The sequence below is a fragment of the Ahaetulla prasina genome, chromosome 17 (genome assembly GCF_028640845.1).
Source record: "Ahaetulla prasina isolate Xishuangbanna chromosome 17, ASM2864084v1, whole genome shotgun sequence".
Classification (NCBI taxonomy): domain Eukaryota; kingdom Metazoa; phylum Chordata; class Lepidosauria; order Squamata; family Colubridae; genus Ahaetulla; species Ahaetulla prasina.
The window spans coordinates 7,278,078-7,303,173 of record NC_080555.1 but is presented as its reverse complement, the minus strand read 5'-3'; the positions used below and the strand labels follow the sequence as shown (position 1 = coordinate 7,303,173).

At 43.9% G+C, this 25,096-nt stretch overlaps 1 protein-coding gene across 3 annotated transcripts; it reads right to left on the bottom strand.

The window, feature by feature from the left end:
• Nucleotides 1-1,064: 1,064 nt before the first annotated feature.
• On the bottom strand, nucleotides 1,065-24,866 carry DPP3 (dipeptidyl peptidase 3). Of its 3 annotated transcripts, none has more exons than XM_058160262.1 (18): nucleotides 24,819-24,866; nucleotides 22,742-23,020; nucleotides 20,923-21,012; nucleotides 18,235-18,372; nucleotides 18,028-18,102; nucleotides 16,203-16,293; nucleotides 13,841-13,968; nucleotides 12,316-12,446; nucleotides 11,514-11,572; nucleotides 10,691-10,885; nucleotides 9,366-9,478; nucleotides 8,611-8,703; nucleotides 6,772-6,834; nucleotides 5,693-5,817; nucleotides 4,384-4,504; nucleotides 2,709-2,888; nucleotides 2,041-2,203; nucleotides 1,065-1,223 (listed from the first exon to the last, which is right to left on the bottom strand). In XM_058160262.1, exons 2-18 carry the CDS (start codon nucleotides 23,009-23,011, stop codon nucleotides 1,078-1,080), a joined length of 2,181 nt encoding a protein of 726 aa, XP_058016245.1. In that variant the 5' UTR covers nucleotides 23,012-23,020; nucleotides 24,819-24,866; the 3' UTR covers nucleotides 1,065-1,077. The 3 variants fall into 3 exon arrangements, with proteins under 3 accessions (XP_058016245.1, XP_058016247.1, XP_058016244.1); XM_058160264.1 differs by lacking the exon at nucleotides 24,819-24,866 and adding an exon at nucleotides 24,612-24,799; XM_058160261.1 differs by lacking the exon at nucleotides 24,819-24,866 and adding an exon at nucleotides 23,986-24,027.
• Nucleotides 24,867-25,096: the final 230 nt, after the last annotated feature.

The window sequence follows — 25,096 nt, the reverse complement described above, 5'->3', positions numbered from 1 at the left end:
AAAGAAAACTAAGTTAGAGTAGTCGTATGTTTGAATTGAAAGGTGGGGAATGAATTCGCTGCAGAAAAGACACCCCCTCCCCAATGAAGAAGGCAAGGCAATGGGTTGAGGGAAAAAGAAGAATTAACCCCAGGAAGTCCTCGACTTGCGACCGCAGTTCAACCCAAAATTTCTGTTAAAAGACAGTGGTTCAGTGAGTTTTGCCCCGTTTTACCACCTTCTTGCGACAGTTGTTAAGGGAATCTGCTTTCCTCGTTGACTTGGCTTGTCAGGTCACAAAAAGGGGACGACGAGGTCCCAGTGCAACCGTCGTAAAATACATCTGAATTTTGTCACATCATCGTGGGGATGCGCCAACAGTTGTTAAGTTAAATTTAACGTTAAGTTTAATTTAAAATTTAAAATTTTAATTTTAATTATCAGCCTTTTGTAATTTGCTAGGTTTTAATTGTTGGTTTTAATTGTATATGTATAGTGTTTTTATCTTTGGCTGTACACCGCCCTGAGTCCTTCGGGAGAAGGGCGGTATAAAAATTTAATAAATAATAATAATAATAATAAGTGTGAAAAAAATGGTCATGTCAACTTTTTTCAATGCTGTTGTAATTTGGAACGGCCACAAAATGAACGGTTGTAAATCAAGGACTATCTGTAAGAAAACAGGCCCGTTCCCCCCCCCCCGAACTTACCTGCATCAAAAACGGGCCGCGTGGGGACTCCTAGGAGGGGTGGGGTGGTGTAGGTGGGGCCAGCCAGGAATGGGATTTGCGGGGTTCTCCAAACTGCACAGAATCTTAGCTAGAGGTTCTCCCGAACCCCCAGCAGCCCACCCATGATCGTGACCACCGCTGAATTGGTGGGAGGGGCAAATCAAACTGAAGCCCACAAACTTTAGAAAAGTTAGCTTTATTCAACCCCTAGCGTGATGGCGCGATATCGCTAGCAAGGCAATTTCCCCATTTCTGAAGGTGATTCGGAGAGAACTGCAGACGTTCAGGAGCGCTTGTTGGGGAAGAGGGGGGAGGGAGAGGAGAACACCCAGGCCCACCCACCCACCCTCCCACCAGCCCTGCAGCCTTAACTTTCCCAAAAATGAGCATCTGCGTGTGTCAGCTCCAGCAATTCCCGTTCGAGGATCTCGGCGTCTTTGGCGAAGCGTTCGGAGAAGGAACAAATCAAACCCCCGGCGCTGGCTTCGTACTGAGTCAGTCGGACTTTGCCACCTGGGCAAGGAAGGGGAGAGAGTGAGGGACTGAGTCAGCCGGCAAAAATGACAAAAAAATTTCTGTCCCCACTTCTCTGATTAAGATATATAATCCCCCCACACACACACAATCGTCTTTTTTCCTTGGTCGTGGACTCCAAAAATGTATCTGGGGACAATGTTTAATGTGAATAGCAATAACATTTAGACTTATATACCGCTTTACAGTGCTTTTACAGCCCTCTCTAAGCAGTTTACAGAGTCAGCCTCTTGCCCCCACAATCTGGGTCCTCATTTTACCAACTTCAGAAGGACGGAAGGCTGAGTCAACCGGAAGGAAGGGGGGAAGGAGGGAGGGCAAGAGCACTTATATACTGCTTTACAGTGTTTTCCAGCCCTCTCTAAGTGGTTTACAGAGTCAGACTCTTGTCCCCAACAATCTGGGTCCTCATTTTATCGACCTCGGGAGGACAGAAGGCTGAGTCAACCCTGAACCTGGTGAGATTCCATCTGCCAAACTGTAGTCAGCAGAAGTAGCCTGCAGTACTGCCCTCTAACCACTGCGCCACTGGGAAGGCCGCAACTGGCAATCAAGTGACCCTTCACCCCACCCCAGGATGCTGTGACCGTCGTAAATGCGAGCCAAGTGGCTGAATTGCAATCAGGTGTCCCTTCCTGAACGGAGATCAGCTCTAAAACCCTTCACACACTGGAAATCTCTGGAATATCCTGATTTAAGAGCGTTGAGGTTTTACATACCGAGTGAAATCAGTGACGTTGGACCGCCCCCCCCCCCCGAGAAATCGTAAACCAGGTTCAAACCCCGGCCTTCTTACCCTCCAGTGTGGTGTTGGCTTGGACGAAGAGCTTCCGAGCTTCCTTGCGTAAAAGCACCGTGTCACGTAGGCTTAGAAAGCGTTCCGGTTTGTCGTCTGTCACAGCTGAATAGGCTTCATAAAGTTTCCGTCCCCCTTCGACATCGGCGGTTGATTTCAGGATCTGGAAAGAAAGGAAAAGTCTTGCTAAAATTATCACTTTTAGAATAGAATAGAATAGAATAGAATAGAATAGAAGAGAAGAGAAGAGAAGAGAAGAGAAGAGAAGAGAAGAGAAGAGAATAGGAATAGGAGAATAGAATAGAATAGAATAGAATAGAATAGAATAGAATAGAATAGAATAGAATAGAATAGAATAGGAATAGGAGAATAGAATAGAATAGTATAGAATAACAAGTTGGAAGGGACCTTGGAGGCCTTCTAGTCCAACCCCCTGCCTAGGCAGGAAACACAACACCAGACAAATGGTTATCCAACATTTTCTTAAAAACTTCCAGTGTTGGAGCATTTACAACTTCTGGTGGATTGAGGAATTTGTGTTGGGAGGCATTTGTTTTACTTTGAGTTGTATGAAGTAATTCCCAGCTGTTCGAATAAAGACTGTTTTTCCACGGACTAAGTTTATTAGTCCCTACTTGGGCCTGGGTCACAACAATAGCCTCACTTACTTGCAGCTTCCTGAGAAAACTTTCCAGAGCTGGTCTTCCCACGGTAGTGATCTTGGTGCGGTCCAGCAAGACAACCGCATCGGGTTTGCCGTCGGCCCCCGTGGTGTGGTGCAGGGACACCAGTCCCCCTCCAGCCTCCAGCAGCACTCTTAAAATCACAAAGCGGGCTTGCATGTGAGCCTGGGAGAGATATGGGGGGTGGGGTGGGAGGGAAACGGGGACAACACGAGACATCAGGAGGGAAGACAAGAGTCGTAACGGGCGCGAGGCGCTTTTGCACGCTCCCCTCTCTTGCAAGACTGGAAAATAGAATCGGCGTGCTAATTTCCAAGAGAGCAAAGCCAAATTCCAGATCTACTTTAGGGGTTCGATGTTGGCAATCCGCTCCCAGAATTCCCCAGTCAACAGGCTTTAAGATGGGTGGACTTCAATTCCCAGAATTCCCCAGTCAGGAAGTTTTAAGATGGGTGGACTTCAACTCCCAGAATTCCCCAGTCAACAGGCTTTAAGATGGGTGGACTTCAACTCCCAGAATTCCCCAGTCAACAGGCTTTAAGATGGGTGGACTTCAATTCCCAGAATTCCGCAGTCAGGAAGTTTTAAGATGGATGGACTACAACTCCCAGAATTCCCCAGCCGGTACGGGCGGGGGAAAGAGGAATAATCATAACTCAGTAAATGTGTGTGTGTGTGTGTGGAAATAAGCTCCCAGAATTCCTTAGCCATAATACTTTAAGATAGGTGGACTTCAACTCCTAGAATTCTGCAGTCAGGAAGTTTTAAGATGGGTGGACTTCAACTCCCAGAATTCTGCAAGCAGGAAGTTTTAAGATGGGTGGACTTCAACTCCCAGAATTCCCTAGTCAGTACGGGGGCAGGGGAAGGAGGAATAATCATAACTCGGTAAATGATAAAGCCAACGTTGAATAAAATCACAATAGAAATAGATAAATAACATGGGCAATAAGTAAAAAAAAAAATCCAATAGAAATCAAAATATAACTTTTGTATTGTCAATAATTCAGTAAGTGTCCTAGGAACATGGATGTATTTTGTTCTTACTTGGTGCCGTTATGGTTCACCCATTTATAAAATAAATATAAGTTTGATATTATTCAACCCGGAAACACCCTGGTGCTTCTGCTCTGGGGGCAAAAATAAGATCTACAAATAAAGAAAACATAAAGTTAATAACAAACTATCATTAGTGAAGGTTTTCAAGGGTTAGTTCCCCCGATAGGCTGGCTGGGGAATTCTGGGAGTTGAAGTCCATTCATCTTCAAACTGCCAAGGTTGAGAAAACAGCATTTAATTATCTAATAATAATAGTAATAATAATAATTTTAATAATTATATAATAATTATAATAATTTTATAAGATACATCAACAAATTGCAGCTTCCTGCAATAACACCAGCGGAACTGCAAAAAACTGCTACTTGGGACATCGTACATCTTAAGACAGTACTTGGGTGATACCTGGGACGCTGGCAGCAACCCGTATCAACCATTAGCATCAGTCAATGGTATTTGTGATGCATTTTTGAATGTTCAGTTGACGGAGTTTCTTGTTTCATGAATAAAGTAAATAATAATAATGCCAATATTTCTGTCTTTTGCAAATGGGGCACGTTGAAACACCAAGAAAATACAATTCTGAAATTGGAACTCTTACCTGGCGCCAGGTCCCAGATTCGGGGGTATAAAATTCCAGAGCCAGGAGTCCCGCCCGCACCATATTTAGCCAATTAATATAGATCACATTTTCAGCATCTTCCCCTTTTAGTTCAAAGATCCTGACAAAGCCAGAAAGAAAATGAACACTCCAGTTTAAGAGGGGACAAAAAACGATAAATGCAAATATATTTCTCTTTCATCTTATTTTTTTGAAATCAATAAGAACTTTCAAAAAGTTACCATATTAATTCTATGTAACCGTTGTTAATAATTCTTATTACTTTTCTGTGAGATGCTTACTGTTATTGCTTTTCCTGTTAATTATTTTGTTATTGATGTAGCACGGTATATCAGCGATAGGCTAAGAATTTGTAAACAGATTTAGTACTTTTAGTAGGTTTTAAAATTCTTTTGGCCTGTTTCGCAAAGGGTGGGAAATTAACACTGCTGAATTATATTAAATCAACATTCAACTACGGGAGGATATTGTGTGTACAGGTAGCCCTCAACTTACAACAGTTCATTTAGTGTCAGTTCAAGGTTATAACATCACTGGAAAAAGTGACTTAGGACGGTTGCGACATTCCTGCCGTCACAGGATCAAAATTCAGACGCTTGGCAACTGGTTCATACTTACGACCGTTGCTGTGTCATGTCAGGTCATGTGATCCCCTTTTGCAACCTTCTGACAAGCAGAGTCAATGGGGAAGCCCGATTCACTTAACGAGCGCGTTAGCAACTGAACAACTACAGTTAACAATGGTGGCAAGAAAGGTCGTTTAATGAAGCAAAAACTCACTTAACATAGGTTTTGGGCTCGATTGCGGTCGTTAAGTCGAAGACAACAACTATCTGCCTCTTTCTGTATCGCAATTCAGATTTTCTGCAGCTACCCTCCAAATATTGTTTAATATTTGGCTTTATTAGTAATCCTACCCACTTGGAATATTGTAGTTATGGTGGAATAATGAGTAATTCTTAAAATATTAAATATTGGTGATTTAGTAGGGTTTAACAAATACACGGCGCACAGAAATGTAATCTTAAGTTTAAATGAATTAATGGGAAAAACGATGAAGCATTCTAAAGAGAGAATTGTATTGTTGAAGTTGGAAGATTAGGGTTACACCTACTTATTTGCATTATTATTGTTAGCGTGGTTTAAAAAAGATTTCACCCAGTCAATACACTGTCCACAAAATGCGTATGGTGTGAAAAGAAAACTTCAAATAAATGTTTAAAGAAAACAAAAAAACAAGGGATTTCCCGGAGCTCAGAGGGTACCCCCTCATTCTTCAATCTCTCACCGGAGCACATCCTTGTTCAAACAGAGGTAGAGACCCACGCATTCTGCCCGACACTCTTCGTAACTCGAAGCCACGCTGGAGAACTTGCTGTCCCAGGTCTCGCCCCCTTGGTACCAACTCCGAATCTGGACCGGGGTGGGGGTGGTGGGGGGGCAGGGGGTAAGCAGAGAAAAACATGATGGAAGGTTCAACCGTCATTCTAAGTCAGCGTTCCCCAAAATTTTGTCCTTCCTAAGCCAAAACCCCTACAGGTAATTGTTGTAGCCCGCCAGCGGCCAGCGAACTGGTGGCAGACTCAGACATTGAGGAGGTTGGGGAGGAACATGGGTCAGTCCTGGAGTCTGGGAAAGGCTTTGAGGAGTGCTCTGCGTCAGAGGCAGAAAGGGGGCCAGGGCCGTCTGACAATTGTCAACTGCCTTCGGAGTCGGACATCAGTGGGGCAAAACAACAGCTGGAGCCTCTTCCCAGTGTGCACATGTGCAGAGCTGCCAAGAGAAGGGAACAGCTAAGGAACAAGGGTCGACTCAGGAGTAAAGCCACAGGTGGACGGTGAACGGCCCCTCCCAGTGGGAAAAAAAGAAAAGCAAAAGGGGAGGGCAGTTTGCAGGAGACAATTAGTTCGCTTAATTGGTTCCTGACTTTCCAAGACTCCTTGCCAAATTTTGAAGATATCGGCCTGGCAGCTCTCCAAGCCAGATAAGGTCTGTGACTGTAAATTCTCCCTTGAAAGACTTTGCTGGATGTGAATGAGAGGAATTCACAGTAACTTAATAAAAAGGGTTTTTTGTCGGGACAAGGAGTCTGCTTCGTGCTCTTGGGAATGCCTAGGTCAGAACAGTAATCCTGGGTTTACAAGAGTTCATTTAGTGAACTGTTGTAAACTCATGTGAATAAATTTTGCACACGCGGACGTGCTTGCTGGCCACTCGCGCGAGTGGAGCTTCCCGCATGCTCTCTTCCCCATCCCTCCCGTGGCCCAGTTTCGAACAGGCCATGGCCCAGGGCGGTTGGGGACCCCTGACGCAACTAGCCAGGATAGATGCGATCTCCATCTAACCCGCCCCTCTGTCCATCCTCACCAATTCTCCCGTCTCCGGGTTGATCACGGCAGCCTTGTCAAAGTTGAAAGCCCCCGAATCATCCTATGTAGGAAGAGGGGGGGAGGGGAGAGAAAGCTGTTAAAATGCCGATCCTGAGTTGCTGTTCCAGTTCTACAGAGGAATTATTGAATCTGTCATCTGCACCTCCAGAACTGTCCGGTTTGGTTCTGCAACCCAACAAGACAGACACAGACTTCAAAGGATCATTAGAACTGCAGAAAAAAACAATGGCTACCAACCTGCCTTCCATTCAGGACCTGTTATACTGCATGAGTCAAAAAGGGGGCTGTGAAAATATCTACATTGCTTATTTGTAGCCTATGACCATCATTAAGTATTTTATCAGTAAGGGTTAAATTTGTACCCTATGATTATCATTAAGTGTTGTAAGTGTTGTACCTTGATGGAGGTATCTTTTCTTTTATGTACACTGAGAGCATATGCACCAAGACAAATTCCCTGTGTATCCAATCATATTTGGCCAATAAAAATTCTATTCTATTCTATTCTATTCTATTCTATTCTATTCTATTCTATTCTATTCTATTCTATTCTATTCTATTCTATTCTATTCTACATACCCCTCGCATCCTGGACATAAACTCCTACCCTCAAAATGATGCAACAGAGCACTGCACATCAGAACAACTAGACACAAGGACAGTTTTTCCCCGAATGCCATCACTCTGCTAAACAAATAATTCCCTCAACACTGTCAAACTATCCATTAAGTCTGCATTATTATTACTATTAGTCTTCTCATCGTTCCCATCACCCATCTCTTTATTTATTTTATTTTTTATTTATTTATTTTGTCACAACAGTATATATAAGCATAAGCAAGAAATAACTATATAATATATAAGCATATAAATGAGCGTAAGTATGTAATAACTATATTAATTGGATATAATGAAGGAAACAATCTCCTTCCACATATGACTGTATGACTGTAACTTGTTGCTGTATCCTTACAACTTATATTGTTTCCTAGTATGATTTGATTGACTAATTGTTCCCTATGACTATCATTAAGTGTTGTGCCTTATGATTCTTGACGAATGTATCTTGTCTTTTTATGCCCACTGAGAGTGTATGCACCAAAGACAAATTCCTTGTGTGTCCAATCACACTTGGCCAATAAAGAATTCTATGTTCTAAAATTAATGTCAAAGCAATATTGTTGCAGTAAAAAGTAATTGGGGAAAGGAGGACCCGCAGAGGTTTACAGGTGTGGCACCTGAACACCTGGAAGATATCCAGCCCTGAGGCTAAAAATACTAGAAAAGCAAACAGATGTAGGTTTTGAGTCTGGATAGTCTAAAGAAAAGAATTAGGGGTGACATGATAGCAGTATTTCAGTATTTGAGGAGCTGCCGCAAAGAAGAGGGGGTTAAATTATTCTCCAAAGCACCGGAGGGCAGGACAAGAAGCAACGGATGGAAACTAATCAAAGAGAGAAGCAACCTGGAATTAAGGAGACACTTCCTAACGGTGAGGACAATTAACCAGTGGAATAGCTTGCCACCAGAAATCATGGGCGCTCCATCACTGGAGGTTTTTAAGAAGAGACTGGACAGTCACTTGTCTGAGATGGTACAGGTTCTTCTGCTTGAGCAGGGGGTTGGACTAGAAGACCTCGAAACTCCCTTCCAGCTCTATTCTATTCTATTCTATTCTATTCTATTCTATTCTATTCTATTCTATTCTATTCTATTCTATTCTATTCTATTCTATTCTATTCTATTCTATTCTATTCTATTCTATTCTATTCTATTCTAGTTTTGGGGAACGGTTAGAGAGACAGGCAGGTCTTACCTGGACAAACAGCTTCCCGCTGCCGTGACCGAGAAGTTCGTGGAGGCCAACTTGGACTTCAAAAGAAGGTCCTTTCCATTGGATGTAGAGATCCTGCAAAAGACACAGTTGTTGTTAGCAGGGGGTTGGACTAGAAGACCTCCAAGATCCCTTCCAACTTGATTATTCTGCCATTCCTCTACAGATTGAAAGGACTGGTTTTTGTTACGCCCTGCGGCTTTTCTTTAAACATCAAGGTCAAGGTTCCCCTCGCACGTATGTGCTAGTCGTTTCCGACTCGAGGGGGCGGTGCTCATCTCTGTTTCAAAGTCGAACAGCCAACGCTGTCCAAAGACGTCTCCGTGGTCACATGGCCAGCATGACTCAACGCCAAAGGCGCACGGAACGCTGTTCCTTTCCCACCAAAGGTGGTCCCTATTTTTCTACTTGCATTTTTTTTACCTGCTTTCGAACTGCTAGGTTGGCAGAAGCTGGGACAAGTCACGGGAGCTCACCCCATTACGCGGCGGCACTAGGGATTCGAACCGCTGAACTGCCGACCTTTCGTTCGACAAGCTCAGCAATTTTTTCTTTAATTGCAATTAATTACTTTAAAGAAAGTAATTAATTAATTACTTTCTTTCTTTAAAGGACTGTAATTCAAGTTTTTCTCTTCCCACCGAGTCCCGCTTTCTCCTATCATGTCCTCCGACACACACACACACACACACACACACACATACACACACACACACACACACACACACACGCCGTACTTTGTCCTCTTCTGCCAAGAAAGTCAGTTTTTCTTTTTGAGTGGCGTAAGCGACCGCCAGCACGTTCCCCAGCGAGACGTTCTTGAATCCTTCCGTCTGGCGGATGTCGTCATCTGTGGAGGAGAAGGAGGAAGAAGGGGTGGACCACAGTTCCCATCATCCTCAGCCCAATAGAAGCTGGGTTGGCTGAGAGCAGAGAAAAGGGAAATTTTTTCTGCCCCAAATCCAGATATTAAGAGCACAATGGCTGGGGAATTCTGGGAGTAGAAGTCCACCCAAGCTTGGGAAACACTGCTGTTAACACTCCAACCTCAACTTTTTTGCTTTTATATTATTAATATATAACCAGCCATTTCTACAACACCAAGTCTTTCTAATCAACAAAACCAAGATCAAAGTTTCTTTCTTTTTTTTTACTTCAGAAGCACAAATTCCAGAAGCGATATCCAAATGAGAAAATATTTTCCTCTTTAAATGAAATAATCAGTTTAACTGTTCCCGCTTTTATCTTCCTCGCTATGGAAATAGTATGCATTTCTAATTTGCACCGGGGTAAGCTTTGTGAACTGTCACCATGTTTATTTACAAAATTTATTGTATTCTTTCAAATTCTTTGGCCTTAATGAAGGGGAGGGAAAAATTTTTTTTTTTTCAGGAGTGAAATCTAGCAGGTTCTGGAGAACCGGTAGCGGAAATTTTGAGCAGTTTGGAGAACCAGCAAATGCCGCCTAAGGCTGGCCCCAGAGCGGGGTGGGAATGGAGATTTTGCAATATCCTTCCCCCACGATTGGGGAGGGAATGGGCATTTGCAACGCCCACCAGGCCACACCCACAGAACCGGTAGTAAAAAAAAATTGGATTTCACGACTGTTTTTTCCCCCTCTCTTTCTGCCTTTCTTTCAACCCTCCCCTTTCCCTCAAAGTACTAAACTTTTAAAAAACGCACCAAAGCACTAAACAAGAAAAAGCACTTTTTGTTTTAAATCAAAACTTTCTAACACACCTTATTCTTTGGCTTTGTTATGTCAAGCTTTAAACTTCAACAGTGCATTTAGCACCCTCCCTCCTTGACAGAATTTTTTTTATCTTGTAACTGTGCTAGGAAGAGTTTGGAAGTCAATGTCCCCTTTTCTTTCTTTTTCTCTTCCCATTTGTTTTTCACACCCCCTTTCTCTTGTTCCCTTTCCCGCCTTTAATTTCCTATTTTCTTTTGGTTTTTTTTTAATGTATTTCATACAATAAAAGTAAAAAATGTAAAGAGTAAGAGAAACAATGCTAACAATTTATTTTTTTAAAAAAAAATCAAAATATCCACACAGCCTTACAATTCGGGATGTTGATGCCGGCAGGTATTCCGCTTCCTGCGAAAGTCAGCACATCGAGGGAAGTGAAATCCGGCTTCAGGAAGTGGTCCTTCTCGAAGCTGCGTGGCCAAGGCAGTTCTTCCAAGAGCTGTTCGGCCTGAGCCACTAGCTGTGCGAACTTGGCGCTCATCGCTTTGTTCACCACAGCCACAAAACCTGAAAAAGACGGAGATCAGAATGAACAAAAAACCAGAGGGGGCTTCTTGCATTCTTGCAAATTCTCTGAAGCAGGTTCATTTTATTTTTTTTTTGGCGCTCGAGCGGGAAGAATTGAGGTTCAGCTGATTTGTGGGAAACAGAACCATAGCTCTGGGTTTCTTCCTCACTCAAAAAGAGTGTCAACGCACAAAACATCCCTGGCCGTAGGCAAGGGGGAGGGGAAACCAACAAAGCAGCACGGCAGCCAAAAACAGAAGTACATTCCAGACATATCTTTCTCAAGGCTGTCTCCCAGGGTTACCCACAGCGGCCAGAAGGGAGTGATCTCTACAACCCGCGAAATTGCTCCGGTGGCGAATGTGATTGATGACACACCTTGGGGGGAGGGGGGGGGAAACAGGGTCATGATTGGGGCTTAAATTACATGGGGTCAGAGTTGCCTTCACTTGGAACGTGCTGACATGAAGCTCCTAATAAATAATTGGATTTCTTTTGAAGCTTGGTTCGAGGCTCATGATTTAATGGGGACTGGCAAAATGATTCCTTGACTGTCTCCAATCTTCCCCCTTCAAGTCCATGTAAATGGACTGGATTCAAAGATTCCCACATGGCAAAAAGGAAGTACCTTCAAACTCTCCCCGGGAACCATAGGGGTCTCGGTAGCTCTCGATAAAACCAATGTAGCTGTGGAGGAAAATTGGACAAGAAGTGTCAACAGACATATACATACACTACTATTCTATTTTATTTTTTCCATAATTTCACTTCATTTTTAAATTTTGTTTCATTTTATTTAATTTTGAATTTTATTTAAATTTTATTACGTTTAATTTTATTTCATTTTTTTATTTCAATTTTTATTTACTTTTTATTTCATGTCATTTTAATTGCATTTTGATTGAATTTCATTTTTTAATTTAATTTCATTTTTATTTTTATTCTGTTACCATTTTTCATTTCACTTCGCCTTTTTATTGAATTACATTTTTCATTTCATTTTTTAATCCATTTCACTTTAATTTTTATTTCATTGCATTTTCTGTTTAATTTCATTTTGATTGCATTTCTGATTGCATTTCATTTTTTAACTTCATTTAATTTCTTAAATTCAATTTAATTTAATTTTTATTTATCTTATTTTCAGGTCTGATAATGGCTGTCTATCCTATACAGGTAATTCTCGAGTTATGACCACAATTGTGTCCAACATATTAAGTTAGTCACACCGTTGTTAAGTGAATCTGGATTCCCCATTGACTTTGCTTGTCAGAAGGTCACAAGAGGACCCCCAGGACACCGCAAACCGTCATAAGTATGAACCAGTTGCCAAGCATCTGAATTTTGTTTATGTGACCATAGGGATGGCTATAATGGTCATTAAGTATGAAAAATGGTCATAAGTTACTTTTTTCAGTGCCAAAGCTCACCTTTCCACGATGGGACTTTTGTCGCGAATCCAGGAGCGAGACCCCTCTTTATGAGCTGGGATGGAGCCCTGCTGGAAGCTGGTTGTGTAGTGCTTCAACATTTCCGTCTGAACGGGCCTCGCGGTATGTTGCTGGTGAAGGAACAGAGAGGCTGTCGAGAACTGCTTCTCAAAGTTAGATCTTTTAAGATGGGTGGTCTTCAACTCCCAGAATGCCTTACCTAGAATTGATGCATGTGGGGTATTTTGGGAGTGGAAGTCCACTTATCCCAACTGAAGTCATTTTAAGATGGGTGAACTTCAACTCCCAGAATGCTCTAGTCAGGATTGATTTGTGAGGTATCCTGGGAGTTGAAGTCCATCCATCACAACCAAAGTCATTTTAAGAGGGTGGACTTCAACTCCCAGAATGCTCTAGGCAGAATTGATTTGTGAGGTATCCTGGGTGTTGAAGTCCATCCATCACAACCTGAGTCATTTTAAGATGGGTGGACTTCAACTCCCAGAATGCTCTAGTCAGAACTGATGTGTGGGGTATTCTGGGAGTTGAAGTCTACCCATCCCAACCTTAACTATTTTAAAGATATGTGGACTTCAACTCCCAGAATGCTCTATTCAGAATTGATGCTGGCTGGGGAATTCTGGGAGTTGAACTCCACTCATCTCAAAACAAGCTGGCTGGAGAATTCTGGGAGTTGAACTCCACTCATCTCAACCTTAAATATTTGAAGTTGGGTGGACTTCACCTTCCAGAATGCCTTAGCCAGAATTGATGTGTGGGGTATTCTGAGAGTTGAAGGACACTGATCCCCGGACAGAATCATGTGGAGCCTTCTTGGAACTGCTGAAAGGACTGTGTTGTAGACAGGAGATAGGTGATGTCGTATCCCTATTGAGAGAGGGCTGTTCAATTTTGACATCAATGGCCTCTTTGACTCCTCTTTCAAACCAGCAGTCCTCTCTGTCCAGAATGTGGACTTTGCTATCTTCAAAAGGGTGGCCTTTTAAATGTAGACAAACTGCCGAATCTTGTCCTGATGGGTTTGTTCTCCTATATTGTGCCATGTGTTTGTGAAATGGCTGTTTTGTTTCTCCACCAATCTCCTGTTCTACAATACAGTCCTTTCAGCAGTTGCAAGAAGACTCCATACCATTTTGCCCCACTCAGGTGACCCTGAGGACACAGATAAACCTCCAAGTGGCCTCAACGACCCTCTAAAAGGATGCAAATGACCAGTTGTCTGCAAGGAGTATCAATCCATTCCCCACCATCCAGTCAGAGCTGAAGAAGCTTCTTGGATGAGAACGGAAACGTCTTCAAATTAAAAACAAGGAAGTCCAGTTGCCTCTTGGGACAACCATGACCTGGATGACTTGAGAATCTCCACAGACATGAGGGAAGGATTTGTGTTTGCTTTGAAGACCTCATGGGTTAAAAAAAAGGAGCTCACAAGATTGAGATTTTTTGTTCGGAGAGAGAGCTGCTAACCAAGATCAACAGAAAATCCGTTCCACTCGTCCCTTACCTGCGCTTTCTGCAAATTCTCCACAACCCTCTGCAGAATTGGGCTGTAATCGCCTCGCGTGACAGTAAACGTGCAACCCTCAAACTGGAATTGCTTCGGTTTGACCGACATCTCATCAAGTTGGGGTTCTGAAGAAAGAGAGACAGAATTCAGCATTTTAAAGATGTGCCGGCCCATACAAGTAGTCCTTGGCTTACGACGGTTCATTTGGTGGCCGCTGAAAGTTACAACCTGACAGAAAAAAAATAATGACCTATGACCCCTTTTCACACTTACGACCGCTGCAGGGTCGCCACGATCACATGATTTACATTCTGAGGCTTGGCAACTGACTCGCATTTATGACAGTTGCAGTGTCCCTTGTGTGACCTTCTGGCAAGCAAAGTCAATGGGGAGGCCAGATTCACTTAACGACCGGGTTACTAATTTAACAACAGCAGTTGATTCACATGGCAAGAAAAGTCGTAAAATGAGGCAAAGCTCACTTTAACAAATTTTTCACTTAGCAACATAAATTCTGGGCTCAATTGTGGTTGTAAGTCAAGGACTAACTATATATATATATATATATATATATATATGTTTTCTGAGGTTTTCGCGGATGTTTGTATGTAGGTCTTTGGTTATTCGGGTTTTCTCCCACGTAAAATTGGAAGTGTCTTGGCGACGTTTCGACGAAGTCTCATTCGTCATCTTCAGGCTTCAGCTTCGTGCTTCTGGGAGCAATGTGTGATTGCAGCTGTTTCTTCCTTTTTAACTGCTAGTGGGGGTTTGAACTGATTGGGTGGGAGCTTGGCTGTGCTCTGATTGGATGGGGGGGGTTTTGTGCTCTGATTGGCTGGGGGTGTGTCCTGTTTGGCTGGGGGCTTGGTTGTGCTCAGATTAGTCTGAGTTGCAGGGGGATTTGAGCTGGTGAGCTGCATTGCTGTTGTTTGGCTTCGTGTTTGACTTCGTCGAAATGTCACCAAGACACTTCCAATTTTACGTGGGAGAAAACCCGAATAACCAAAGACCTACATATATATATATAGATAGATAGATAGATAGATATAGATATAGATTATATAGATATAGATAGATATAGATATAGTTATATATAGATATAGATATAGATATATAGAGAGAAATATGTATAAATATAATTGATATATGTATACCATGTTTCCTTGAAAATAAGACCCTGTCTTATATTTTTTTTGAACCCCTAAATAAGCGCTTGGCCTTATTTTTGGGGAGGTCTTATTATTTTGGGGCGCATGGAGGAAACCAGAGGAAATGGTGGGGACTGGCTGTGCATGCATTTAAATATTTTCAGGGAGGGCTTATTTTAGGGGAAACAGGGTATATATAAAATTGAAAATATATATATTTTCTCTCTCCTTGACTTAAGAAAAGGACAGAACAGAATTAGTCCTCTACTTATGGCTGTAATGGAGCCAGAGTATCAGAGACATAAATAGTGATGTCGGAAAAAAATAATTGATATATCTATACACACACACACACACGCACACATATATATGTATATACGTATAAAATTGATACATGTATATATAATTTATTTATATGGGGAAAAAATATATGTGCTGACCCATATAGAAATTTTATAGATAGGTAGTAGAGATAAAGATATAAATATAGATATATAATTTATTTCTGGATGGGTTATTTATTAATTGGCAATCCCCTATACCAGTGATGGCTAACCTTTTTGCCATTGTGTGCCAAAAGCGGGGGGAGCTTGGGGGGAGGGTCGCATGCACGCGTGCTCACATACATAATTCTTATGCGTCCCGGCCCCCCGCGCATGCACGTGACCCACCCACGCTCCCCACGCTTTTGGCACACGATGGCACGGTGGGCCCATCTTCCACTCTCTGCATGCTCCAGAGCCTTTCTAGGAGTCTGGGGAGGGCGAAAACAGCCTTCCCCACCACCCACCGAGGCCCTCCGGAGGCCAGAAATGTCCTGTTTCGTGACTTCCGGGGGGCCCAGAAGGCCCGAAAATCAGCTCCACATGCGCAAATGGAGCTGAGCTCGCATGCCCACCGATATGGCTCTGCTTGCCACCTGTGGCATGTGTGCCATAGGTTCGCCATCATGGCCCTATACCTTCTGGGTGGTAAAGAATAACATGAAAATGTTATAAGTAAATAGATGAGGACAAGGAATGACAAGGTATCTTGTTAATTAATTGTGCTAAATAACAGGTGGTTAAGTCGAGGGCTACCTAAACGTATTCAGGTCTTAGAGACATGTTCTTAATGTTAATTAATGCCATTAATGTTCTTTCTTTAGGGGTCCACCATTGCACTCAAAACAAGAGGGACAAGAAGGGGTGGAGGGGGGCTCCAGCCATTACCATCCAAAAGGACCGAAGCCAGACGGACTTCGTAGCTCGTTTTCCCTCCGGTTTCTGTTTTAAAAAGCCGGGTGTTGTATGCGCTGATGTTCTACAGAAGAAAGAATAAAAGCATTGGAAAAACATATTTATTTTTAGCCTGTCATTATTGTATTTATAAATAACTCCACACAGTGAACAACATCTAAATACCCCTTCCTTCTCCTATTTTTCCCACAACAACAACAACCCTGTGAGGTGGGTTGAGCTGAGAGTGGGGAGGGGACTGGCCAGTGATGGGATTCAGCCAGTTCGCACCACTTCGGGAGAACCGGTTGTTAACTTTCTGAACGATTTGGCAAACTGGTTGTTGGAAGAAATCATTAGGGCAGAGAACCGGTTGTTAAATTACTTGAATCCCACCACTGGGACTGGCCCAAAGTCACCCAAATGGCTTTCATGCCTAAAGTTTCCAGTCTTTCAGAAAATAGAACAACAGAGTTGGAAGGGACCTCGGAGGTCTTCTAGTCCAACCCCCTGCTTAGGCAGGATACCCTATACCAGTGATGGCTAACCTTTTTGCCATCGCGTGCCAAAAGCGGGGGGAGCACAGGGGTCACATGCATGCATGCCCACACCCATAATTTAATGTGCCCCCCCCCACGCGACCCATGCTACCTCAACTTTTGGCACACAATGGCACGGTAGGCCCGTTTTTTGCTCTCCCCCGGCTCCAGAGGCTTTCTAAGAGCCTGGGAAAGGCGAAAATTACTGCTTGCAATTACTGCAGGTTCGAGTCCCACCAGGCCCAAGGTTGGCTCAGCCTTCCATCCTTTATAAGGTAGGTAAAATGAGGACCCAGATTGTTGGGGGCAATAAGTTGACTTTGTATATAAATATACAAATAGGATGAAGACTATTGCTAACATAGTGTAAGCCGCCCTGAGTCTTCGGAGAAGGGCGGGATATAAATGCAAATTTTTTAAAAAAATGGCCTCTCCCCCCGCCCGCCCTCCGGAGGCCGGAAACAGCCCGTTTTCCAACTTCTGGTGGGTCCGGAAGGCCCAAATTCAGCTGTTTGGCACGCACATGCGCCCTAGAACTGAGCTAGGGCAACGCTCATGTGCCCATAAATATTGGTGCCATAGGTTTGCCATCACGGCCCTATACCATTTCAAACAAACGGTTGTCCAATCTTTTCTTAAAACCTTCCAGTGTTGGAGCATTTATAATTTCTGGTGGCCAAGTTGTTCCACTGATTGATTGTTCTCACTGTCAGCAAATTCCTCCTTAGTTCTAAGTTGCTTCTCTTCTTGATGAGTTTCCACCCATTCCTTCCCATTCCTTTTTCCACCCATTCCTTTGGGTGCTTTGGTGCAGGGGTCTCCAACCTTGGTCTCTTTAAGACTTGTGGACTTCAACTCCCAGAGTTCCACAGCCGGCTTTGCTGGCTGAGGGAACCTGGGAGTTGAAGTCCACAAATCTTCAAGGGACCAAGGTTGGAGACCCCTGCTTTGGAGAATAGCTTGACTCCCTCTTGTTTGGGGCAGCCCCTGAGATATTGAAAGACTATCAAGTCCCCACTAGTCCTTCTTTTCATTAAACAAGACATACCTAGTTCCTGCAACCGTTCTTCATATATTTTAGCCTCCAGTCCCCTAATCATCTTGGTTGCTCTTCTCTGCACTCTTTTCTAGAGTCTCCACATCCTTTTTACATCGTGGCGACCAAAGCTGGATGCCATATTCCAAGTGTGGCCTTACCAAGGCCTTATAAAGTGGCATTAACCCTTCACCTGATCTTGATTCTATCCCTCTGTTGATGCAGCCAAGGACTCCTACGGTACCTGAGAATCCAGGAATTTCTGTGCCAGCTTCGCATCTTCCATGGAGCAATTTGCAGAGAAGTACGTAGAAACCCCCTAAAGACAAGGAAGATAGGGGGATAGGTATCCTGATAATTGTAGGCAGGGATGTCAGAGTTCCATCCCCAAACGGCCAATCCTTCCCCCCACCCCCAAGAAATGGGGCCAAGATGGGCCCAAGGACGATACCTCCCCACTGAGCCCTAAATGCCTCTGAAGGGGCTCCAGAGAGTACATTAGCTTCTCGCAGCTGTCCCACAAAGCTTCCATCTCTTTCGGGTTTTGCAAAAACGCCTGGCTCGCCCACACCAGCTTTTTCAGTGTTTCCTAGGAAAAAAAAAAAAGGGATAAAAGTAAAAAGATAAAGTAGAGTCAAAATTAACACAGCCTTCCATCCTTCCAAGGTGGGTAAAATTGTAAGATGCGCTTTTTGGTCTCCCGAAAGGGGGTGAAAATGTCTGTGCGTCTTATAGACCAGGGGTCACCAACCTTGGCCCCTTTAAGACTTGTGGACTTCAACTCCCAGAGTCCCTCAGCCAGCAAAGCTGGCTGAGGAACTCTGGGAGCTGAAGTCCACAAGTCTTAGAGGGGCCAAGGTTGGAGACCCCTATTATAGACCGAATATTACTGAAGCCCCGCCCACCCACCCACCGCCATTTTTTTTTTGGCCTCCACACGCCCCATTTTTGGGCCTTTCTCCGGCCTTTTTTTTGGCCCGTTTTCGGGGCTTTTTTCAGCCCGTTTTTTGAGGCTTTCTTCACCTCATCTTTGAGGCTTTTTTCAAACCATTTTTTCGGCTTTTTTCGGCCCGTTTTTGAGGTTTTTTCGGCCCCCTTTTTTTTGGCCCATTTTCCAGGCTTTTTTTGACCTGTTTTTGAGGCTTTTTTCAGCCCATTTTTGAGGCTTTTTTCAATGTTTTTGAGGCTTTTTGGCCTGTCTCTGAGGCTTGCTTCAGCCCGTTTTCAAGGCTTTTAGCCCGTTTTGAGGTTTTCAGCCTGTTTTCAGGGCTTTTTGCCTGTTTTGAGGCTTTTTCCGCCCATCTTGAGGCTTTTTTTGGTCCGTCTTGGAGGCTTTTTTCAGCCCATATTCGAGGTTTTTTTCCGGCCCATTTTTGGGGCTTTTTACAGCTTGTCTTTGAGGCTTTTTTTGGGCCGTCTCTGAGGCTTTTTTCAGCCTGTTTTCAAGGCTTTTTGGCCCATTTTTGAAGTTTTTTTCAACCTGTTTTCAGGGCTTTTTTCAGTCTGTTTTGGGGGCTTTTTTTGATCGATCTTCAAGGCTTTTTCGGCCTTTTTGGCCCGTTTTGAGGTTTTTCAGCCCGTTTTTTGAGGCTTTCTTCAGCTCATCTTTGAGGCTTTTTTCAAACCATTTTTTCGGCTTTTTTCGGCCCGTTTTTGAGGTTTTTTCAGCCCCCTTTTTTTTGGCCCATTTTCCAGGCTTTTTTTGACCTGTTTTTGAGGCTTTTTTCAGCCCATTTTTGAGGCTTTTTTCAATGTTTTTGAGGCTTTTTGGCCTGTCTCTGAGGCTTGCTTCAGCCCGTTTTCAAGGCTTTTTAGCCCGTTTTTGAGGTTTTTCCAGCCTGTTTTCAGGGCTTTTTTTTGCCTGTTTTTGAGGCTTTTTCCGGCCCATCTTCGAGGCTTTTTTTGGTCCGTCTTGGAGGCTTTTTTCAGCCCATATTCGAGGTTTTTTTCCGGCCCATTTTTGGGGCTTTTTACAGCTTGTCTTTGAGGCTTTTTTTGGGCCGTCTCTGAGGCTTTTTTCAGCCTGTTTTCAAGGCTTTTTTGGCCCATTTTTGAAGTTTTTTTCAACCTGTTTTCAGGGCTTTTTTCAGTCTGTTTTGGGGGCTTTTTTTGATCGATCTTCAAGGCTTTTTTCGGCCTTTTTTTGGCCCATCTTCGAGGTTTTTTCTGGCCCATTTTCAGGGCTTTTTTTGGCCTGTCTTTAGGCTTTTTTTGGTCTCTTTTTGAGGCTTTTTTTGGACCATTTTTTTTGAAAAAAAATGGGCCAAAAAAAGGATGGAAAAACCCTGAAAAAGGGCAGAAAATAGGGCATGTGGAGGCTAAAAACTTTTTTGTTGTTGTTTACCTCTTCTAAATTTAGGTGCGTCTTATAGTCTGAAAAATACGGTATATTGTTGGAGGGCAATATGTTGACTCTGTAAACCAGTTAGAGAGGGCTGTAAAGGGGTATATAGGTCTAAGGGCTATTGCTGTTGCTAAAAATTAAGAAAAATCAAAGCGAAAAGAATCAAAATAAATATGAAAAAGGAGAAAAACGAAGAGAAAGACAAAAGAAAAATAAAATAAAATTGAAATTCGAGCAAAACAAAAACAAAAACAAAGGAACTCAAACTAACAACGGAACAAATGAAATGAAATACAAATAAAGATGAGGAAAGGAATAATGGAAAGAAATAAAAAGAAAAAGAAAACTAAAAGAAAACCAAAACGACAACACAAGAACTCAAATTAATGGTGGAAAACTGAAATAAAATACAAATAAAGACGAGGAGAGGAATAATGAGAGGAAATAAAAATGAAAATAAAACGAAAACTAAAAGCAAGCCAAACTGAAAGTGAGGGGGAAAAAAAAAAAAAAAAAAAAAAAATCAGAAATCAAAGTAAACATGAAAAATGAAAAAAAAATTAAAACAAAATGAAAATGAAAATAAAGAAATCAAAAATGAATCTGAGTAAAAAAAAAAAGACAATAAATATCAAAGTAAAAATGTTCAAGGCCCAAGAGGGGTGGAGCCACTGCCAAGACTCCGCCCCCTCTATCAACCCCTTGCCCAATGAGGCTCAAGGAGCTTTCCGATTGGCTGAAGGGTAGAAGTTAAAAAGTTGATCCCACCCATTATACTTCTCTTTTGGCGCTCACCTTGGGAAGGTTGGGAACAAATTTGGTGTCACCGAAGGACTTGTAATTGCCCATATTGGCATAAATGGCCGCCGTGTAAACCAGAAACGCCTGCAAGGAAGAATTCCATTTTATTCGCCTTAAAAATATTTAAAAACCAGAGCTTAAATTTTTACAAAAATTGCGGTCAACAGAAAAGAAAGGAAAAGAAAGAAAAACAATCTCTAGTACTTTACCACAAAATTGTATCCAGCGCTCTTCCGTAGCTTCATAAATGACTTGGATGAGGGGATAGAAGGGAAATTCATCAAATTTGCAGATGACACTAAGCTGGCAGGAATAGCCAACACCTCGGAAGACAAGTTCAGGATCCAAAAGGATCCTCACAGACATTGAACAATAGGCCCAAACCAACAACATGAAATTTAAAGTGGAGAAAGGGAATTCTTTTTTTCACTTAGGTAAGAAAAACCAAAGGAAGAAGTACAGATCAGGTGAAACCTGGCTCAAAAACCATAAATGCGAGAGGGATCTTGGAGTCCTAGTGGACAATCCCTTAAACACGAGCCAGCCGTGTGCGGCAGCAGCCAAAAAAGCAAATACGATCCTTGGTTGCACGAACAGAGGCATAGAATCACAATCACGTGAGGTACTAAGCAGGGGGTTGGACTAGAAGACCTCCAAGGTCCCTTGCAACTCTGTTATTATATTGTTGCATTAGTATCGGTTTATAAAACGTTAGTAAGGCCACACCTGGAATACGGCATTCAACTTGGTCACCATATTACAACAAAGAGGTTGAGACTTTGGAAAAAGTGCAGAGAAGAGCAACTAAGATGATGAAGACCCAAAACATATGAAGAACGTTTGAGGAATTGGGTATGGCCAGTCTAAAGGAAAGACGGACTGAGGTGACATGATAGCAGTCTTCCAGTATTTGAGGGGCTGCCACAAAGAGGAGGAGGCCAACCTTTTCTCCAAAGCACCTGAAGGCAGGACAAGAAGCAACGGCTGGAAACTAATCAAGGAGAGAAGCAACCTGGAATTAAGGAGAAACTTCCTATCAGTGAGGACAATTAATCAGTGGAACAGCTTGCCACTAGAAGTTGTAGGTGCCTCCATCACTGGAGGTCTTTAAGAAGAGACTGGACAGTCACTTGTCTGAAATGGTATAAGGTCTCCTGCTTGAACATGGGGTTGGGATTAGAAGACCCACAAGGACACTTCCAGCTCTATTTTGATTGATTGATTTTTAAGAAGAGATTGGACGGCCATTTGTCTGAAATGGTATAGGCAGGGGTCTCCAACCTTGGCAACTTTAAGACTTGTAGACTTCAACTCCCAGGGTTCTGGGAGTTGAAGTCCACAAGTCTTAAAAGTTGCCAAGGTTGGAGACCCCTGGTATAGGGTCTCCTGCTCGAGTAGGGGGTTGGACTAGAACAGGGGTCTGCAACCTTAAACACTCAAAGAGCCATTTGGACCCGTTTCCCACGGAAAAGAAAACACCGGGAGCCACAAAAACCCAGCCCCGTGCCTGACTATTCCTTGAGCAGCCACAAAACTAGCATATGTAGTTGAATTAAACGTCCTGTTTTCTTCTGAAACTTTTCTTTTCTTGGATTTATCCATGGTTGGCCTACCGGGGGGGTTGAAAAGCTCAATAAAATCGCGTGTCTGCAGGTGTCGCACATTGGCGGTTGTGCCGCATAATTTTGAGTGACAGGGAGCCGCAACCGAGGGATGAAAGGGCCACCCGCGGCTCCAGAGCCGCAGGTTGCTGACCCCTGGATTAGAAGATCTTCAAGGCCCCTTCCAGCTCTTATTCCGATTGGTTGATTACCTGATATTCTTCATCTGTGATGCCGAGCGAACGGGCCACCTCTTGTAACTTGCTCGGGTCCTGGGTTCGGAAGATGCGGGAGAGGAGGACGTAAATGGTAGGAGATTCCGGGGACGTCTGCAACAGGACCACCAGTCCGCCATACCAGCAAGCTCGTGACAAGTAATGAGCATAGAGTTTCTCTTCCGGGGACAGCAGCTCAAACGCTTCGGCGCAATCCAGCATCGCGATCCCGACGTCGTTGGGCAAAACGTAGTGGGAGTCCACCATGATGCCAACCTGGAAAAGGGAGAAGCCGAGATGTCTTCCTTCAGCCCAGTTACGGTATGTACTTTCTTATTTTTTAAAAAAACATATTTATTATAAAGATAGACAGTTTGGTCTAGCGGTTAAGGCAGCAGGCTGGAAACTGGGAGACGGTGAGTTCTAGTCCTGCCTTAGGCATGAAAACCAGGTGGGTGACTTTGGGCCAATCACCAGGAGACGGTGAGTTCTAGTCCCGCCTTAGGCATGAAAACCAGGTGGGTGACTTTGGGCCAATCACCAGGAGATGGTGAATTCTAGTCCTGCCTTAGGCATGAAAACCAAGTGGGTGACTTTGGGCCAATCACCAGGAGACGGGGAGTTCTAGTCCCGCCTTAGGCATGAAAACCAGGTGGGTGACTTTGGGCCAATCACCAGGAGACAATGAGATCTAGTCCGCCTTAGGCAAGAAAACCAAGTGGGTGACTTTGGGCCAATCACTAGGAGATGGTGAGTTCTAGTCCCGCCTTAGGCATGAAAACCAGGTGGGTGACTTTGGGCCAATCACCAGGAGATGGTGAGTTCTAGTCCCGCCCTAGGCATGAAAGCCAGCTGGGTGACTTTGGGCCAGTCCCTCTCTCCAATCCATTCCACTTCACAGGGTTGTTGTGGGGGAAATAGGAAGAGGAAAGTGCATTGGATATGTTTGCTGCCTTGAGCTATTTATTCATAAAATACAGGATACGGGAAGGGGAGGGAGGAAGGAAGGAAGGAAGGAAGGAAGGAGGAAAGGAAGGAGGAAAAGAAGGAAGGAAGGAAGGAGGGAGGGAGGGAGGGAAGGAAGGAAGGAAGGTGGGTGGAAGGAAGGAAGGAAGGAGGAAAGGAAGGAAGGAAGAAAGGAAGGAAGGTGGGTGGAAGGAAGGAAGGAAGGAGGAAAGGAAGGAGGAAAAGAAGGAAGGAAGGAAGGAGGGGCCCCTCTTTCCTTAGGACGTCCCCAATACCTCAGATTCTTCCTGAATTCAAGCAGCAACTGCCAGACATAAAATCTGTTGCTTTAAAGCTGGAAAAGGGGGGGGGGGAAACCCACTTAAAACCCATGTTTTAACATGAAGAGGAGGGTAGTTTTTAGGGCTTTACAAGGGCCAGGTTAAGCCCCTCAATGTCTATGGAGATCCTCAAGTCATCCAAGCTCCCGGATGTCCCAAATGTGCTTCCCCCCCCCCCTTCCCATCCCCAACAAGGAATTTCTGGGTTTTTTTGTCTTCGAAGACGTTTCACTTCTCTCACCCCAGGAAGCTTCTTCAGGCTCCGACTTGCATGGGGGGGAATTGGGAGTCAGAAAGCGGAAGAAGCTTCTTGGGCAAGAGAAGCAAACATCCTCAAAGGAAAAAAAAACCAGAAAGTCCAGTTAGACTCATCAAAGAAAATTTTTTTTAAAAAAAAAAGGACCTTTGGGACAAAGTCCTTCCCTTCCCTTCCCTCCCAGCCAGCCATTTCCAGGTTCCAACATGCTGGGAATCCCTTCGCCAGACAAGGCTGCCCATCCTAAATTGTGCTCTCCAAGATCCAGCTTCCTCTGCGGTTAAATCCCACCTTCCGCTCAAAACCATGAGGACCAGAAACTTGCCTTTAAAAAAAAAACAACAACCCCGAGGCGGACTGCAAGCCAGAGGGTTTCCAGCCAGGCGGCCGCTGATTTTCCTGAAATCTCCACCCCCGAGGCAGAGTTGAGGTCAGACCCGGATTGGGGTACACGCGTGTGCTCCCGGTTCCCACGAGACTCGCCGCACCCGCGCCCACGTGACCCGCCCGCTCAGCTCGGTTCCCTTCTCACCTGCAGCAGCTCGCCTCCCTTTTGCGCGACTTCCAACTTCCTGCCACGCCCCCTTCTCGGGTCCACCATTCGGCTCTGCGATCGGACGGGCACGCCCCCCACTCCTCCAGCCAATGAAGCTGATAGCGGCGTTGCTGGGAGACCCGAAGACCCGCCTTTTCTTTTTTCTTCTTTTCCCCTTTTTTACGCTCGATTCTTTCTGGCTTGCTTTTTTTTCTGGGTTTTTGTTTTAATCTTGTTTTTTCCCTTACTCCGTCCGCTCCCTTCCTTCATTCCCT